This window comes from Phacochoerus africanus, chromosome 9 (genome assembly GCF_016906955.1).
Source record: "Phacochoerus africanus isolate WHEZ1 chromosome 9, ROS_Pafr_v1, whole genome shotgun sequence".
Taxonomy (NCBI): Eukaryota; Metazoa; Chordata; class Mammalia; order Artiodactyla; family Suidae; genus Phacochoerus; species Phacochoerus africanus.
The window spans coordinates 69184121-69196706 of record NC_062552.1 but is presented as its reverse complement, the minus strand read 5'-3'; the positions used below and the strand labels follow the sequence as shown (position 1 = coordinate 69196706).

General features: G+C 39.5%; 1 protein-coding gene across 3 annotated transcripts in view; it reads left to right on the top strand.

Moving 5' to 3' along the window:
• NUBPL (NUBP iron-sulfur cluster assembly factor, mitochondrial) overlaps positions 1–12586 on the top strand; it is a 220595-nt gene that overhangs the window by 9490 nt on the left and 198519 nt on the right. The window contains exon 1 of one of the 3 annotated variants that reach the window (XM_047794982.1): positions 2613–3367. The exons of the other annotated variants lie outside the window; for them this stretch is intronic. Within the exon in view, the coding sequence (XP_047650938.1) occupies positions 3302–3367 (66 nt within the window). The 5' untranslated portion in view covers positions 2613–3301. Of the gene's footprint in view, positions 1–2612; positions 3368–12586 lie in introns of those variants that run through there. 3 annotated transcript variants of the gene reach the window in all.

The window sequence follows — 12586 nt, the reverse complement described above, 5'->3', positions numbered from 1 at the left end:
CCCATTAGACCCCTAGCCTGGGAACTTCCATATGCTGCAGGTGCGGCCATAAGAAGAAAAAAAAAAAAAATCAAATAGATGATATGTTGGAGCTGGCCCATGCTTGTTGTGAGAGCTGATTATTAAATTTTCAGGAATATTTCAAACCAGTTGATATCATGTTGTTAGTTTGAAATAGGCCATGGTAGTATTTAAACTTTGGAAATTGGCAAATACTGAAAATCAGACTCCCTACTGCGCCCTGAGTCAGTTGTTAAATGTTCACTTGCACGCCACTGATCATACATATTGACAATCATACATCTTAGTTTTTCTTTTTTTTCTGTCTTCTTAACTACTTTTATTAGGGATCTCATCTTCTAGAGTTATAAATTTAATAGACAGTAAGAAGAGCAGTGAAACTGAAGAGGGAAGGGAAAGGTCACTAGAAACCATTGATAAGCTCTGTGAGATTTCTATGTCAGTTTACTTAGATCATTTTAGTTCAGCAGACATTTATTGAGCACCTCTAACACTCATTTCCAGACACTCTGTGTATAATATAAAGAAAAATAAGCATGCCTACTGAGACTGTGTTCACAAAACTGTTTTATTTTGTGTGTGTATATATAATTATATAAGTATATGTATATCTCTATGTATATCTATGTCTGTGTATTTTGGTAGTGTATAACTGAATTAGGTTCAATAATCGTTTTTTCAGTGAGTGAGAAAGTGTACATTAAGGCAATACTTAATAAGGTTTTTTTGTGCTTTATAACAGTAGTTACACTTTGTACTCTTAAAGGTTTTGTAATCTCATGAAGACGAGAGGAAGATAAATATTTTAAAATGATGAGCTGTTTTCAAGGTCAAATACTGTAGTGTTTCTGTCTAAGATGACTAGCTTTTATTCCAGAGAAAAGCAGTCTTTTTTCATAGAGCATTTTCGTGAACATAACTGTTTCCTTTTTTACAGAGACCTGTAATGTAGTGCACTTAGTATTTATCAGTTTTACAGTCTTTATTGATTCTGCCCTATCCTTGCCACATTTCATCAGCCAGAAAATATCCTTTTTTTTTCTGCAATATTTTTCTAATATGTATCTCTCTATTTTCCCTATTCCCACTTTAATTACAGCTCACATCACTTGTTTTTGGCTCATTCATTTGTACCTCAAGCAGTTACTGAGTGAGTACTCCATCTCAAGCACTTTGTACTTTGGAGGATATAGAAATGAATGAAACACACAGTCCTTGCCTCTGAGGAACTCATTGACTAGCAGACCACTGAATATGACCTCTACCTGCCCAAGCTCAAATCCGTTCAGTACACAATGCCAGGTTACTCTTACTTAAGCACCACTGGCACTCCATTATTCCTCCACTCCGAGTCACTGCTAAATATCTTTTCTGGGATTCAAGATACTCTGTGATCTGGCTCCCAGCCACCTTTCTGGGTTTATCTTCAGCTCTTCTCATAAATGGTTTCTGTGCCCTAGCAATCTGGGTTGCTTGCTTGGGTATACTATGTTCTTGATAGTGTACAGTCTTCTACATTTCTACTGGAGTGGTTCTCTACACTTTCTTTAGCTTTATTTGTCCTGTCTTCCAGGCTACCAAGTATGGCTTTGTTGATTGCGTTCGCCTAAGGGTGCTTGTTAAGGGGGTTAAGTGATGACAGAAGTCTAAGCTACCCTCCTCTTCATGTTCCCCCACAGGCTACATTCTGATTCACACTGAGGCACTGTATCAGCTAGCCTTGCCCTGAGGGGCAGCTTAGTCAAGTGCTGAATTTCCCCCAAAGTGAGGGTCTTTTTTTCCCCTATTTTGTAAAATCCGATAGCACTATTTATTGGTACTATTATTATGTATCCATGCAGCCATTCCAGTAATTTTTATAATAACAAATAATAAAATTAACATTTACTGAACATTTTTTCTTTGTCAAGCACTGTTCCTCATGACATGGTTCTTAATTCATTTACTCTTCATAGCAACCATATGGTATGAATACTATTAAGCTCTTTGTTGTAGATAAGAAGCAGAAGAGGGAGTTCCCGTTGTGGCGCAGTGGTTAAGGAATCAGACTAGGAACCATGAAGTTGCGGGTTCAATCCCTGGCCTTGCTCAGTGGGTTAAGGATTTGGCGTTGCCGTGAGCTGGCTGTGGCTCTGGCGTAGGCTGGCAGCTACAGCTCCGATTGGACCCCTAGCCTGGGAACCTCCATATGCTGTGGGAGTGGCCCAAGAAAATGGCAAAAAGACAAAAGGAAAAAAAAAAAAAGAAGCAGAAGAACTGGAGGCTAAATATTTTGCCCAGAGTTGCCCAGGAAGTAAATGGCAGATCTGGATTTGAACACCAGCATGGATCCTGTGCTTTTTTTTTTTTTTTAGCACCACATCTGCAGCACATGGAGGTTCCCAGGTTGGGGGTCGAATCAGAGATGTAGCTGCTAGCCTCTGCCACAGCTACAGCAACGCAAGAACTGAGCCATTTCTGTGACCTGCACCACAGCTCATGGCAACGCCGAATCCTTAACCCATTGAGCAAGGCCAGGGATTGAACCTGCATCCTGATGGATGCTACTCAGATTCGTTAACCTCTGAGCCACGACGGGAACTCCCTTGATCCTGTGCTCTTAACCTACTTGTTATACTGCTCTGATGTTAGTTAGATTTTTATGATTAAGAACTGTGTTGTCTTCATCCTCTGCTATCCTTAACAGTTAGCACAATGCTTTATGACTTAGGAAATACACAACAAATATTAGCTACATGGGCGAGTTGAGTGCATAGACAGGTTTCACAGTGTGTAAGTGCAAAGTTTTGTTTTACTTTGTTTTTTGAGAGGTGCTGTGCCTTAGTGGCCTACACATGTGGAATTTACTAGCCTAGGATTGGAACCTATACCATAGCAGTGACCCAGACTTTTGCAGTGACACTGATGGATCCTTAACCCATTGTGCCACAAGAGAACTCCCCTTTCCTGCTTCTTAAAAGATGATGTGCTCCTTGATTCTACTTGGCCCTTTTCTCATTTTATACTCTATCCAGTAATCTCATCTTTTCCTACTGCCCCAGTTCTAGCCATGTGTCCTTGATTCCAAATGCATCAGCTGCCCAGATACCTTTCCTGGGTGCCAGACCTGGCTGTCTCTTGTCTACTGTACACATCCATTTGACTGCTTTACAAACATTTAAACTTGGCACGTATAAAACCAAACTCTTTTTTCCTTGTTGTTTGAGGGTCATGTGGTTCCCTCCCGTCTCCAAATCAGCTATTCCTGCTCGAAGTTCCGCCACTCAAAGCTGTCTAGAATATGCCCTCTCATTTCTTTCTTTATGCCACTGTCTTTTTCAGACCCTTAATATGCATCTTCTTTGAGGTAAGTCTTTTATTTTCTCTGCTATGATGCTTTGAGGGAAGGACTAATACTTCCTATTTTATTTTAAAGGGTTCAGTTTACTTGTTTAACTCCTATGATAGTATATAAACCTTTTGGGGGGCAATGATCTTGGTCTTGTTCCTTTTTTAAGATCCTTGGCACCTAGTCCAGAGATGGTACACAGGAGACTCTTGGTAAATATTGGTAATGATAGTGGAACATGTTAAGTGAAGAATGGTTGTGGAACATACTTACGTATGCCGTATATGTAGCAGATTCTAAGTGTTAGATAAGCTATTTATTGTTTGTTCAGTGCTAAATTATGCCTTTTTTCCTGAGCAAGGGAAATAATTAAAATCTAAATGGGGTTATATGAAGCGCTTAGCACAATGGGTGATAAGTACAGTAAGTTCTAAGTCACTTTTTTTAGTATTATTATAGCTAAATAAAATCTTCTTGTAATGTTTCAAAATAAACATTGATGTGCATTTTACTTACTCGATTAAAAAATAAAAATTTATTTTATGTTTACATTTATTTTCCATTGGTAGAAGTAATCATTAAGTTGAATTTTATTTGGGCTGAAAGATGGGAAGGAAACAGTACTATCTTTGAAGAGTCTGTGTTTCTTTGGTTATTTTTTTTTCCACTGATATTTATTTCAAAATATTAATTTTTTCCCACGGTCATATAATGTCTTTACACTTATTCTTTCCAGATGTACTGCTCTTTTTCACAGATTATTATGATTGGTTCATTAAACATGGTTAATATTGTAAGCCTTTGAAGTTCTATGATCATGTTAGGAAAAAACTAAAAAGTTTTAGTTCAAGATTTAGGTTTTAGTTTTTGAAAAGTTCGGTGATCTTGGGAATAGAACATTTTATGTACTGCCACTATGATTTTCTGCATTAATAGTTATGTGAAAGCAGTTAACAGTCTAGCTCTTTAATGTCAGATAGACCTGGGCTTGATTCTGGTTCTGCCTCTTGCAAACCATATAACTTTGGCCTCTTAAAATTGTGAGTATTGGGATAATGCACATAAAGCACTTAGCATAGTTTCTGGCACCTGGTAAATGCCAGTAAGAGCTCTTCTTATTAGCTGTTCTAGTAGTCTAAATGCCAGCCTGGGCAGATTATTATATTCTGGAGTATTAGTTATGGTGTGAAGTTGGATTAAATATGGATGAAATGCTCTTATAATTAATGGGAAATCCTAATGTCTACTACTTAGTTCAGGTTTGTAAGATTGGGGTGCATCTTTTGTTTTTTTTTTTTTTTACTTTTCAGGACCACACTGCAGCATATGGAGGTTCCAGGCTAGGGGTCCAGTTGGAGCTACAACTGCTGGCCTGTGCCACAGCCATAGCAATGCAGGATCTGAGCCGTGTCTGCTACCTACACCACAGCTCACAGCAAAGCCAGATCCTTCACCCACTGAGTAAGGCCAGTGATCGAACCCACAACGCCATGGTTCCTAGTTGGATTCATTTCTGCTGTGCCATGATGGGAACTCCGCATCTCTTCTTTAATGCCAGTATTGTAGAGGAATTACACTATATTAAATTAAAAATTTTGTTTCAGTATTATATTTAGCCATTTTGGAGGAAGGATACACCATTAGTATTTAAAACTATTTTAAAGCTGGGTGGGTGGGTGGGGGGCTAGAGTAAGAGTTCCAGAAGGAGCAATTGCAAAATTATTATTTTTGCTTCTTTTTGTTCTTCAATTCAAAAGTAATTTTTCTTTTTTCTTTTTTAAATTAATTTATTTTTAAAATTACAGTATAGTTGATTTACAGTGTTGTGTCAATTTCTGCAGTACAGCATACTAACCCATACTAACTCCTGAAATTCCTAGTTGTAATAAAGACTTTTGCTCTAACTATAAATACATCTTCTGAGTCTCTCTCACTCAGCAAATGTCAAAATTTGTGAGTCCAAATTCACTTATAAAATACACTTCTTACAAAAAAATTACTTTTTACTGTTCAGCACAGGGAAATATGTCCAATCTCTTGGGACAGAGCACGATGGAAGATGGTATGAGAAAAAGAATGTGTGTGAAAATTTATTGTAAATTTATTTATAACTATTATAAAAGCCATTTCTTATCCTAAAAGAAATTCTTAGTTGTTTTGTTTTTTGGCTGTTTTTGGCCACACCTACAGCATGCATAAGCTCCTGGCCCAGGGACTGAACCTACACCACAGCTCACAGAAATGCCAGATCCTTAACCCATTGAGTGAGGCCAGGGATCGAACCCGCATCCTCATGGATGCTAGTTGGGTTCGTTAACTGCTGAGCCACGATGGGAACTCCTCATCAGACATTTGTTGAGGGCCTGTCATCTCCTAGGTGCTCTGCTCGATATGGGGACGCAGAGCCGAAAGAGCCCTACTCTGTCCTCATCTTAATTTATATCCTGATTTATATCCTGAAAATCTTGCCTGTTTGGAAGATTTTCATTTCCAGTTTGAGCCAGGATCTCAGTATGACTGGATGATTCTTGACTTGTCTCTTGTCTAACTCTTTTTTGATTTACTACAGGTGCTCTTCCAATTTTTTCCCGCTTTCAAGTTGTCTGTCACATTCCAGTTTCTTCACTCTCAGCACATGGCCTTGTCTCCTATTCTACATGAAAAATGGACTTTTCCCCCTTCTTTTCTTTTCTTTTTAGTTAAAGAGCTCAGCTTTTTATTGAACATGTTACTAGAAAGGTTTAGTCAAAAAGACCAAGGCCCATGTCATCATCAGACTCCTCAGATTCTTCTTCTTCTTTTTTTTTTTTTTTTTTAACTTTTAGGGCTACACATGCAGCATATAGAAGTTCCCAGGCTAGGTGTCCAATCAGAGGTGCAGCTGCCAGCCCGTGCCACAGCCATGGAATGCCAGATCCGAGCCACATCTGTGACCTACACCTCAGCTTGTGGCAGCACTGGATCCTCAACCCACTGGTCAAGGCTAGGGATTGAACTCGAAACCTCATGGATACTAACTGGGTTCTTAACCCACTAAGCCACAACGGGAGCTCCTCAGATTCTTCTTCCTTTACTTTCTCTCCTCAGCTGGGCCAGACTCAGTGGAGGGGGTAGGATCTCCTGCTGATGTAGCACCAGCATTGCAGATGAGGCTCCTGATGTTGACATTGGCCAGAGCTTTTGTAAATGAGCCTGGCAAGAAAGGCTCAACATTTACACCAGCTGCTTTAATGAGGTCATTGATCTTATCCTCCATGACCATTACCTCATCGTCCTGAAGAATGAAGGCAGGGTAGATGCAGGATGAGGGCAGAGTAGATGCAGGTGAGCTCTGAGACGGAGGCCACAATGCAGGCAGGCCCTAGTCTCTGGATGAAGTGAGGGCCTCACCCCCAGGCGGCCTTAGCTTCTTTGGAAAGACCAAGCCCCTTAGTGGCAGCTGAGGAAGGCAAAATGGGCTTGTCATTGGTAACTTATTTACTGTTCTCTCCCAAAATCAAGTATCTCTTTCTGTAGTCACCATGGCTTCCTTCCCCTCCTGCCTCAGAGAAAGAGATTTCAGTTCTTAACACCTCTCTCTGGATTCTTGATCCTTCATTCCCGACCTTTTCTAGGATATGACTCATACATTCCTTTTGGTTTTCTTTAGTTTATTTTTACTAATTGCCTCCCCTTTGTCTGCAGATCTATTCATCTTACTCATGCACACTGGAAAATGAAATGTGTATTTGTTGGGTGAGTGAATGAATCAGCAGGTCTTCTGTAGCCCTTGGGCTCCTCGAGCTCCCTCCATCTCTTACTTTCCCATTATAGCCACACTTGAGAGAGTAGTCCACACTGGCTGTATCAGTTTACCCGATTCTCATTTATTTCTCAACTTCTGTAATTTGACTTCTTATCAGCAGGCTGTTGAATTTCCTTTTGTACTTACCAACTATCTGCCAAATATATATCCTCTGTCTAAATTTCTTGATTCTCTTTGAGTTCCTGCTGCATTTGGTACTGCTGACTGCAGGTGCTAACATCTTAGAGAATCTTTATTTGTCTGGCTTTTACATCATTCTGTCTTGATTCTTTCTTTTGCTGACTCTTTCAGTTTCCACTCTAACTTTTCATATTGCTCCATTCCTAAAATTTAAAACATTTCGCCTTCATACTTGTAATGTCTCCCCTTTGTGTTCATATACTGCTTCTTCATCTATCTTTTTAAAACCCAGACTCTTATTTTCAGTAGTTTATTCAATATTTCCATTTGGTGTTCCATAGATATGTCAGATTTAAATCATCAAAATGGAACCACCATGTTTTTTTTCCTCCCCCCAAACCTCCTGTTCCTGTATTCTTTAATAATTCACTTATGTGTTACCATTGTCCATTTCAGCTATCTATTGATGTGTAACAAATTACCTTAAACTTTGTCATAAAAAGAAACAACCATTTTGTTTTGCTTACAGGTTCAGTGGGACAGGAATTTGGATTGAGCACAGCCAGGATGGCTTGTCTTTGTTCTATGATGATTGAAGCTTCGTCAGAGAAGACTCAAATGGTTAGGGACTAGAATTATCTGGGGCTCTTCACTCACATGCTGGGTAGTTGTACTGGGATGATCTGAAGGCTGAGCTAATGGGGATTGTTGATTGGTGTACCTTTACATGGCCTCTCCACATAGCATGGGCTTCCTCACAGCATGGCAGCCTCGGTGCACTTGGCCTTCTTACATTGTGGCTCAAGGCTTCGAGAGTTAGTGCCCCAACGAATAAGGATGAGGTGGTATGGCCTTTTGTGACCTTGGTAGTCAGGCTAGGTTCAGGATCTAAGTACTCATATGCCTGCCCAGATTCATGAGGAGGAGACGTAGACTTCACTTGATAATCAGAGGGATATCAGAAAATATGTGGTCGTGTTTTAAAAACATCGCACCGGGGAGTTCCAATTGTGGCTCAGCGGAAACAAATCTGACTAGTATCCATGAGGATGCAGATTCGATCCCTGGCCTCACTCAGTGGATTAAGGATCCAGCATTGCTGTGAGCTATGGTGTAGGCCGGTGGCTACAGCTTCAGTTCCACCCCTACCCTGGGAGCTTCCATATGCTGTGGGTGTGGCCCTAAAAAGACCAAAAAAACAAAACAAAACAAAAAAAAAACCTTTCACCTTAGGGGTTTTCTATAACCTCTTAATTGGTCTGTATAATCTCTCCCACCTTTAATTAAATAATGATTCCTTGCATTGCTTGTAGGATAGCTCTTACTGCATACACGTCTCTGTCCAAATTGCTTAGCTTAAGTTCTTAAAGGTTGGGTCTGCCTAAATTTCCACTCTGCACCTGACTTTGCTTCTGCTGTTCTTAGCATTAACTGTCTTCCTTGCTTTCTTTGCCCCATTCCTTTCATTCTTCAGGTCTCATATTGGTAATCACTTCCTCTCTGAAGTCTTCTTAGCGGCTTCAAATAATGTCACTTTTTCTTCATTGGTTCATATGTTTATCTCCCACCATTAGCTTCTACAGGGTCAGGGACTGTGTCTTAAATCATCCGCCGCCATTGCCTGGACTATCATTATGTACTCAGTAAATGCTTGCTGGGTGATTGAAAACTGATTATATTTTGGTAGAATTCTCTAAAGCTTTGAATGAGTTGTTGGGCTTTCTAAAATGTCTGTAAAATTACCAGGGAGTCATTTTTGTTTTGGGAGAGTTATGCTTAGAGAAGCTTTGAAGTATATGGGAGTTGACATTCTGTACTTCGATATTTTATTTCAGTTAAAACATATACAATGAAACAAAAAATTTATACTTGAAATATCATGTACTAGAAAATTTAGGGAGGCGAACAAGGACTGCTTTTAAAAGAAGGTTTGATAAGATTAAAGGCTATGAGAATAAAGATGAAGTCAGAACAATATTGTTTTCAGCTGTGACATTTTAAAGTTTCAGTTCTGGCCTTGAAATATTTCCCGTTACAGATTTTGTTCCAGCCTATTTCTTTTTGGTCAGGGACATGTGCTAGTTCACTCTTGGCAGTTGCACTGTGTGAAAGGGCTGGGGTCAGCACTGCTGTGCAGAAATGGGTCAATGAGCGTTCAGATGAAAGGGAAAAAACTTTTAGAGAGTCTTTATTTATTGCTGGTGTAATAAGACAAAATAATTATAAGCTTGAACCTCTCACCATGTTCTTGCTTCCTCCTTCATCTCTCAAATGCCTTGCCAAATTAACCACATCAACCAATTTTACAGAAAGTAGATTGCTGTTTTAAATAGTTCTTTAGTGATTATTCTTAAGAAGCTTCTTCAGAAACTCTCCTCTCTTGCCTTCAAAAAGGACATAGGTCTCCTTTGTATGTCTATAAAAATCTGAAATGGCTGCTTAAGGAGAGCAGCAGCAGGTTCTACTTCAGTGAGTAGTAAAGCACAACCACCTATTTTTCTGCTGAGCTGGAAGGAAGAATTCTCTCCTTCTCTCACTTTAAAAGATGATTTTATTACTGTCAGGACAGATAACAAGCTAGGATTTTCTAAGAGCAATAAATGACAAGTTGATTTACTGCCTGTGGCTCTTATTAAACAATGTAACATTCTTAAATTAAGGTAGGAAAGTACTCAGGTAATCTTGGAAGGCAGTCTAGATGCCCTGCATGGAGATGGGGTTGTTCTCTGTTTAGATTTTTCCTGAATAGAACAAGACACATAAGGTTTCTCCAAACCTTGGAAAGCCTTTGCTCTCAAATTTGTGCTGGAATCTTATCTGGAGTGTGATGGGGCTCTTTGCCAGTCACCATGGAAACTGACCAGAGCTCTGTCTAGTCCTGTCCTTTGGGCTATTTGTGGTGGCTTAATAAATGATGACCAACAAATGTAATCTTATTCTCCACATATGCATTTTCTTTAAAAATGATTAAAAATACAGCTTACTTAAGGGAGAATAAGGTATCTGTATCCTATTTCTATTAGGCTATTTAAAACATTCTGTGCAGCTGAAGAGCATTCTGGCCAAGAAATATTAATGAAAAATCTCATTTTGGATGGGCATAATTCCATTGGTTTGTGATTTTGTCTTTTGGCCTCTGTGCTTATATATGCAATAGAATAACAAATGCTAAATTGCCATTTGCCTTCCTAGTGATGGAGAGGGATTTGTTGTAGAAATTAAGGCATGGGGTATTATTATATTGTACCACTGCCAAGTGGAATGTGGTTTAAGTTATGGTCAGGAACATAAATGTTAAAAGGATCTGTGAGTAATTGGTAATTAAATATTCAGATATTATAGACATGTAATAGTACATCTTCTGAAATGACCAGGAGTTCCCATCATGGCTCAGTGGTTAATGAATCCGACTAGGAACCATGAGGTTGCGGGTTCGATCCCTGGCCTCGCTCAGTGGGTTAAGGATCCAGCATTGCCGTGAGCTGTGGTGTAGGTCACAGACGCAGCTGGGATCCTACGTTTCTGTGGCTCTGGTGTAGGCCAGCAGCTACAGCTCCAATTAGACCCCTAACCTGGGAACCTCCATGTGCTGTGGTGTGGCCCTAGAAAAGACCAAAAAAAAAAAAAAAAGGATTTAAAATTAAGAAAAAAAAATTTTTTTTTGGGCTGCACCCATGGCACACAGAAATTCCCCAGACTAGGGATTGAACCTGAGCCACAGCAGTGACAATGCCGAATCCTTAATTGCTAGGCCACCAGGGAACTCCTAATTTTAGAAATTGAGGTGAAATCCACATTTATGGAAGAGTTTTATGTTGTAAGACACACTGACTGCATTGTTCCATTTTCAAGGGATGACTCTGATTGAAAAGGTAAAATAGGGACTTCCTCTTGGCTGTTTCAAATAACATGATGTCCTTTAATGTTCTATTAAGTCTATGAAATGAAAATGAAAGGTATACTACTTCTACAAATGGAGTGCTTCTACAAATGGAGATACTTACATTCATCTGTTCAGTATTTGCTGAGTACTTGCCACATACTAGATACTTTTCTGGGTCCTGGAGATACAATGGTATCTCTTGGACTTTTTTGCCTGCATTTCTATATTTAAGAAGTTTACAGTCTGGTGGAAGTGGTATAATAAATAAACATACTTTTAGGTAGTAGTAAGAGTTATGAAAGATAGTAAAGCAGTATAAGGAAATAAAAGTGTGGGAGGTGCTGCTTTAGGTAGGTTGTCAGGAAGGGGCTCTCTGAAGACATTGAAACAGAGCCCTAAGTTAATTGAAAAACGGTCAGGGGAAGAGCAGAAGCTGAGATGGAATCAACTTGGATTACTTGAAGAATAGCAGGAAGGTCATTGTGACTAGAGTCCCCGCCAGGTAGGGGCATGTTATGCAGCTTTATAACCTGTAGTGGAAATTTGGACTTTTTTTCTGAGTATGGTGTGGATTTTTGATCAGGAAAGTGACACAAAGTAATTCACTTTTTAGAAGGATGCATCTGCAGTGTAGAGCAGAGATTGTAGGGGAGTAAGGGTGAAAGCAGGGAGACTTGGTAGTAGCTAATGCAGGAGTTAGGCTAAAGATGAGGGTGGGCATGGACTGTCATCTGTCTTGGTGGTGGAGGTAGTGATAAGTACTTAAGTTCCAGACCCATCCCCAGAACTATTTCATCCAAAACTGAAACTCTTTATCCATTAAACAGTAACTCCCCTTTCCCTCCTATTTCCAGCCCATGGCAACTCTCATTTTACTTTTGATCTCTATGAATTTGACTATTAGATATCTCATTTAAGTGGAATCCTACAATATTTGTCCTTTTGTGTCTGGCTTACTTCCCTTAGCATAGTATTTTCAAGATTCATTCCTGTTGTAGCATGTCTCAGAATTTCGTTTCTTTTTCTATTTCTTGGTTTTGGTTTAGCAACTGTGTGAATGGAAGCAATATTTCCTGAGTTAGAGAAGACTTCTGAAGGAGAGGTTGTGGGTTGAAATCACTTCTCTCTACACATGTTAAATTTAACATGCCTCATAGACACCTGAGAGGTTACATTGATAAATCCAGAGCTCAGAGAAGATGAGGCTGGAAATTTAAGTTTGGGTATCATCAGAGGTGGTATTTAAGGCTGTGACTTGGAATAAAGATCACCTTGGAAGTAAGAATAGATTTGGGGAAATGGTCTTTTAACTAGCAGTGAATTTTAAGGTTGTGATAAAGGAGTCTTTTTGTTTGTTTTGATTTTTGGGCCACACGTGTGTCGCTGCATATGGAGGTTCCCAGGCTAGGGGTCGAATCAGAGCTGCAGC